Source organism: Miscanthus floridulus, chromosome 9 (genome assembly GCF_019320115.1).
Source record: "Miscanthus floridulus cultivar M001 chromosome 9, ASM1932011v1, whole genome shotgun sequence".
NCBI lineage: Eukaryota > Viridiplantae > Streptophyta > Magnoliopsida > Poales > Poaceae > Miscanthus > Miscanthus floridulus.
The window spans coordinates 84,861,185-84,867,996 of record NC_089588.1 but is presented as its reverse complement, the minus strand read 5'-3'; the positions used below and the strand labels follow the sequence as shown (position 1 = coordinate 84,867,996).

The 6,812-nt window shown below is 43.8% G+C and overlaps 1 protein-coding gene across 2 annotated transcripts; it reads left to right on the top strand.

The window, feature by feature from the left end:
• The first annotated feature begins 217 nt into the window (after positions 1 to 217).
• LOC136482291 (uncharacterized) lies at positions 218 to 5,540 on the top strand. Of its 2 annotated transcripts, XM_066479511.1 has the most exons (4): positions 218 to 625; positions 2,743 to 3,393; positions 4,715 to 4,838; positions 4,926 to 5,540. In XM_066479511.1, exons 1-4 carry the CDS (start codon positions 275 to 277, stop codon positions 5,186 to 5,188), a joined length of 1,389 nt encoding a protein of 462 aa, XP_066335608.1. In that variant the 5' UTR covers positions 218 to 274; the 3' UTR covers positions 5,189 to 5,540. The 2 variants fall into 2 exon arrangements, with proteins under 2 accessions (XP_066335608.1, XP_066335607.1); XM_066479510.1 differs by having other exon boundaries at positions 4,715 to 5,540.
• Positions 5,541 to 6,812: the final 1,272 nt, after the last annotated feature.

Genomic DNA, 6,812 nt, shown 5'->3' with positions numbered 1-6,812 from the left:
CACAAAATGGACGTTGATGATAAAAATAGAAAAAAACCCTGAAAACCCAATACCTGGGAAAGTATTTTGGTCCGGTTCACTCGGAGGAATATGGAGTAATCCAGAGGAATTTGGAAAAGAAAAATACTATTTCGGGAAAAAAAAAGCGGTTTAGTGCTAGCGTTTCTGCGCATATTTCCCACGGCAAAGAGGAGAATTTCCCGAGAGAGAGAGAGAGAGGCAGATGTGATCGTCTGCGGCGGGGGCGAGAGAAGAAGGCCAAGGCGAGGCGGCAATGAGCAGCACCACCGCCGACCCCTACCCGGAGAGCATCGGCTCCTGCCACCCTCCCACCCCTCCTGCTTCCCCTCCCCCTCATCCAGCGCCGGCGGTGGTCCTCCGCGGCGCTCCGGTGAGGCGGCAGCTGGACTTAGCGGACGCCGACGCCGACGCCGATGCCGGCGCAGGCGCCGGTGGCGACCAGGACGACTACGACGACTTCATTCTCAGCGCTGTGGATGACATTGAGCGGGGCTATAACGAGGCCAAGCGACGCGCCCCGCCGTGCGTCTGCAGGCGCGGCGATTGCGCGGTGCAGCGGGACAACAAGTGCGGCCGGTGGATGTACGTCTGCTCATCGCAACCGGTCAGCCTCCCCACTCACCTCCAACTTACGTCTGCGTTTCTTTGAGTGCTTTGGGTTGGGAAATGCGGTATGCGGGGGTTTCACTGTTTAGATGGGGGAAATTTCGGTTCTTGAATCGTGTTACTGAAATGTGTTAGGATAGAAGAGGCGGATTTGAAGACGTTACAGTTGGGGGGAGTTGAATGCTGGATTGCAGGGACCATTGTTTTGGCTTCAAGAGCTCTTGCAGGGGCATGCTTGGCTTGACGATGCCCAAGCTGCTTCATTTTTCTGAGTAAACAGCAGTTCTGGTTGTGGTTGGTGACTTGTATGGAATGTAGTGGTCCAGGGGAAATTGCAGTTTGCCTGGCCCCAATTTGGTAGTAACCTGTCGCTTTCGGCCAATTTGGGTGAAATTGAGGGTCAGGTTTCCCAGTTGCCTGCAAAGAGAACTTCAGATGTGATTTTCAGCCTGATGGAGAATTTACCCATCCATCAGACCATCACTAGTGTCGTAATTTTAATGTAGAACTTGGATAAAGTAATTTTTCTTGTGCAGATTATGGCAACCATTTTTGTGACGATAGTTATTATTAGTTTATTACTAAGTTTAGCAAAGGATCTGTGCGTTTGGCCAGCTAGCTGTCTGGCACTGTTTTGAGCAATAGTCTGTCACTTTAACATGGAGGAAGTTCTTCTTGTCTTCTGCTGTTATTACAAGTTTGCAAGCGGGTATGAGAATCACATTATTCAATCTTCTGGCTGAAAAATCATAATGTCTGTCATGTCTGTTGTAGAGCAGTTGAGTTGGTGAAACACTGAAACTGCATCACGTAATTATCCAACCTTGGTTAACTTTAAACTACTATACTCATTGAACAGAACACCTTGTGTCTCCTGTGTCAATGCCCGTACCCTCTTATGACTTCATCCCAGAAGATTTGGAATCTGTTACTATTGCTTGTGACCACGTGGAATCTTTGCTCAGAGAAGAGATTTTTGATCAGTAGCACACTTATTAAAAACATCACAAGATGCATGGCCCTACTGAATTTTTGTCTTTTGCTAACTCATCAGAATCGTTTGTCTCCGGAACTATCTATTTGTCTCCGGAACTATCTATCATACTGTACTGATTTGAGCACATTTCTGTCTCGCGAGACACTGTATTAGTAGTTTAGTATGTACCCAGTCCCAGTGAGATATAAGCATTTGGGACAGTGTCTCTTGCAGTTCTATAACATGACATCAAATTTTTACTCCTAAAATATGAAGTAAAAGGAGTATCATTTTTATATGTTGGAGACATTCTAGGCTTCTAGTATGCGTAAGAACCAACAATATGGTATATTGTTAGATGAAATGTAGTCTCTAGTGCTGTCCTGTCTATTTTTGTAAGAACCTCTCATGGAAGCTTAATGGCCCATAATTAGCAAAACATGTGGCACTGTTCACTAAATATTAGGTCATCTAACAAACCACCACCCAACCATATGTGATAGATGCTTGGGGTAGTCATGTAATGCACATAAAGCAGTAATAATCAGCTAAATATGTTTTTATTGAACACGCAGGAGAAATCAGCCGAATATGTCTTTGTAGACCCTAGAACTTGTCGCAAGTTTTCTATGTGCCCAGTGTATACACTACAAATCAATCCCTGAAAACCTTAATTTGGAGTTTGTACTGCTTCAGTGGCATCCGTAAGTCATCACATTAGGTTTTCAAAATATATATATTTATGACTTAAGGTTTAGTGTCATAACACATAACCATTATCCTCACATTTTCTACAATATGCTCCCACACATAACTTAGGGAAAATGCAATCAGAACCCGTATTTTTTCTAGACAATGTTTTTTTGGTGACATTTCTAGGTGCATTCACTTTTTTTTTCTTTTTTGCATTATATCCTTTCCTGAAGCAGCAAGTTTTGTCTGTGTATACAAGTTTGTTCAAGTTTCATCAATTGTTCAGGCATGTTTCTTTGAATCCCATTGTATTTACTTCTTTAGTCATCTACAAATTGAGTGTTTTATTCTTCATTATGCAATGAACTTCAATTAACTTGCAAAGTATTTTTGACTCACAAACATATAATTGACAACGTATTTACTTGTTGAACATGGCTTTTCAGAAGTGCAAACATGTTGCCATGTGTGAGGAAGTTGACCAGAATCCACAATCACCGCCTGCTGTTAGGAGTGATCCTAAACCAAGCAATCCTTGTGTGTTCAGCATTCCAAGGATTCCTGTGGCTGATGCTAGAACACGAATTAATAATGTTAATCCCCAAGGTGCTGGTGCTACAACTCCAATTAATGTCAGTCCCCAGGCTGCTGTTGCTAGAACTCCATTTAATGACACAAAAGGTGTTGGCGCTACGACTCCAGTTCATGTTAGTCCACAAGGTGCAGGCACTACGACTCCAGTTAATATCAGTCCCCAGGCTGCTGTTGCTACAACTCCATTTAAGTACACTTCAAAAGGTGTTGGCGCTATGACTCCAGTTCATGTTAGTCCTCAGGCTGCTGTTGCTACAACTCCATTTAATTACACTTCGAAAGGTGTTGGCGCTACGACTCCAGTTCATGTTAGTCCACAAGGTGCAGGCGCTATGACTCCAGTTCATGTTAGTCCACAAGGTGCAGGCACTACAGCAGCAGTTAAAGCTAGTCCCCGATGGCATAGATCTAATGATGGACAGCTAATCTGCCAATGTACAGCAGGGAAGTGCAAAAGATTGAGAGTGGGCAACGAAGACTGCTATGTTTGTCCTATACCCAAGGTAATGCTTTTTGTGGTAATTGTTCTTTTTTTTGTTCCTCTTGAAATGTTTTAGTGGTTAAATTATGTAACTATGATCAGGTATGCTGTTCTTTTATTAACTAGATATTTTAGCTCCTGAGATCATACTATCATACTGTTTTTTCTTTTGTTTATTTGTCCCAAGAGAAGTCAAATAAATAATGAGAAAAGCATGAATGATTCTCTTCCTGTGAGAATTTGAAGATAGATAAGTTGCTAGCAGCCTAGCAATATATATTTTAGTGAAGTTGCTCCAGCAATCCTACAGTTGCACAATGTAGCATAACGTGCAAGTTAGCAGCTAAGGTGGTGGAGAGCCTGTTTAACCTATCTCCCCACCCACCCACTCAGATTTGAACGCTAGGAATGTTTGCCAGAAATCCTATCCATTTTTGTTTTTTCCACCACGGACGAACCGAATTTTTGTTTTTTCAACCACGAACAAAATTACAATAGTTTGTTATCCATTTTTGTTTTAAGGAAAAGTTTATGTCTTCTGCCAATAGGAATGCTACAATATTATACTTTATTTCTTATTTATCAATACTGAATCCTAAGACTTTTGCACTCTTATAATATTCAAGTTAGATACTGTTGAAAAAATTTCTTAAGCGTCCTACAAGTTTAGTCCAGTTTTTGTCCAATGTGTTACGACATAGGGCCTATTCGCTGGGAGGAATTTGAAGGAATCTGGATGAATGTGGACGAATTTGTGAGAGTGAACAGTGTTTTCCATCCACGCACAGTGAAATCCGGCTGCTTTCTCAACCAGCCGAACGAGCCCATAGATGACAGCATCAAGAAAATAAATTACTAAATTACGGACATCTATATCTGAAATAACTCTGAGATGTAATTGGCAGGTAGTTTTTCTTAAAATCATCTATTTTTGCCCCTTTGATTTGTTTACTATTGTGTGCACATTCCCTCAAATTATTGTTTATGAAAGTGAAGAAATGTTAAACCATTTCAAAACCGCAACTTGCATCTGAGATTTGGCCAACCTAGGAGGAAAAAGATGGCGTTGGAAACAAGAAGAAATAATCACACACATTTGAGCCAAACAGGACTTGAACCTGGATGGTAGGAGTGTACATCCACACCTCCCACCAACTGAAACTTGGTTCAGTTCCTTCGATCTGATTCTGAGATACTGTCTTGACTTTTTAGCTTTTCCATATTCAGGATCAGTAACTTGATGTTGGGATCACAATCCAATATTTTGGAGTCTCTAAGCTACTTTTAACTTTATGTTTCCTGCTACATGCAATTGACCAGCTGCATTACTGTGTATTCTGCAGGGACAAGGTGCATGCAGTTTCAAGGTGCCAGTAACAGATGTTGTTGAAGGACCACCACAGGTTGGGGACTACAATACAATGGAAGCCCATGTGAACACTGCAGTTGAAGTCGGAGACAACAATGGTAATGAATCAGCCAATCCTGCTCAACCTAATGACGATGAGTGGCCAATCCCATTTGACGTCATCAACAATGAAATCGTGCTCACAGGTCAGGCAGCGCCCTGTGCTGTAGTCCACCAGAATTCACCAGGCACGCCGTGCCAGCCGACTGCCATGGCGAAAACACCCGCGACATCGCCCATGACGCCTTTTGGTAGCCGCAGCCCCATGACCGGGCGCCCCTGCTACGGATGCGGTGAGGAAGGGCACTGGATCAGTGCCTGCCCTAAACGATCTTCCCGAAGTACCTGTTTCCGTCGCGGCATGGTCGGTCACGGGCAGGCTAATTGTCCCCAGTCGAGAGGGTCTTAGAAGCATGTGAACTGATGATCTCATCTCATGCTGCTTTGGGCTATTATGTGCCTCATAAGCAATCAGGGCTCAGGAGCAGTGCTAATGTTCCTGCTTAGTAACCTTAATCGGCTTTGGCATGGTAGCTAAGTATATAATAATATAGAGAGACAATAATATATGTTGAGAGGTAGGGTGGGACAGCTGTGAAAAGGGTCTGTAATTGGGCCCATTATCTGCTTAGTTTAGTTAATTAACTTAATGTTAGGTCGTAATATCTATTGTACACACAAATATGCAGTAACAGTAAGCACGTCTCTGAATAGTACCTTCAAGAATGGGATGAACTGAGGACCAATTAATTGTAATGTAAGGTGCATCCTTAAATATCCCTGCTTGTGTTCTTCACTAGTAACTGGTGTTAGCGTGCCAGAACGCTGGTTCTGCACGGTTGGTGTTGTGTTGGAACTACTGAATGGAGTGTTTTCTGGAGCATATGGGTTTGCAGCTCAGCTCTTGGGCAAGCAAAAGGTTTTCCCATCTGTCGTAAACCTGTCCTTGTGGCATTGCAACCCTGAATTTCTGACGGATGGATTGCAGCGATTTTCACAGAAATTGCCCAAAGCCCTGGTCAAATCCTTGCGGCTGAACTTTGCCCGCTTCTGAATTCTTCCGGTTTCAGATCCGGTCACTCAGTGCCAGTGGGTCGTTGAGTGAGGGACGGTCAGACGACGGGCATGTGCGCGGTCAGGACTCTTCCTCCCTGTTGGCTCCGACTTGACCGTACCCGACCGACTCGGATGGTCGTCGTCGTCGCCGAGGTCAGTCTGGTTCAGCCAATGGAGCTGACGGTCAGAGCTGGATGGAGCTGGGCCGGCGCGCGATGAAGGATGGCCGGAAACTTCTTCGCTTTGACTCTGAATTCTTCACGCAACGCCTGTTGGAGTTGGAGTATCCGTTTGTTTTTACATGAAATGTGAAGTGTGCGTGGGCGCCCACATATATATACGTACATGTACGAGTACGTCATTGCCATTCTAGTTGAACATAGCTGTCGTGGAAAGACTAGATGACTTGGGCCCCCCTTTAGTTTCTGTGCACACGTGCGCCCCGGTGCAACAAAAAATCCCAGCCGGATGCGTTTCCGTGGACGATCGAGATGAGATGTGATGCCATCATGCCTGGCTGGACGACTGGCTTGTATACTCTCAGCGTACCACCATCGCCGTCGCTGGGCTGATCCTCCGTTTTCAGCTTCCCTCCACCACAATAATGAACAAAACAAATCCTTTTTAATTACTGTAACTAGTGGACGTGCACGTGGGATACGCACGTGTCTGTATCGTGATTGCCTGTGCATTGCGATGGACGATATTCATGCATCCACGGTGACACAATTATATGTGATAAAAAAAATCATATTAACCATTCATGATTACATTCTCATAATGCAACACAATGGAACTCGCATAGTCAAAGGAAATAATTGGATCGTGATTCCAATATGCAAAACATAGATCACAGCCTTGTCCAATTGTCCACGCATTATATTCTCAAGGATGGTTAGAAGAGTATTTAAGTTATAAATTAATTCAAATAAAATCAGTTTTCCTGTCCGCCTTCGCATCTCCACCAGCTCCACGTT

Coding starts and splice junctions, on each gene's coding strand:
- LOC136482291 (XM_066479510.1), top strand. CDS start 275: ATGAGCAGCACCACCGCCGACCCCTACCCGGAGAGCATCGGCTCCTGC. Junction 626..2,742: donor ACGTCTGCTCATCGCAACCG/GTCAGCCTCCCC, acceptor ATGGCTTTTCAG/AAGTGCAAACATGTTGCCAT. Junction 3,394..4,714: donor ATGTTTGTCCTATACCCAAG/GTAATGCTTTTT, acceptor TGTATTCTGCAG/GGACAAGGTGCATGCAGTTT.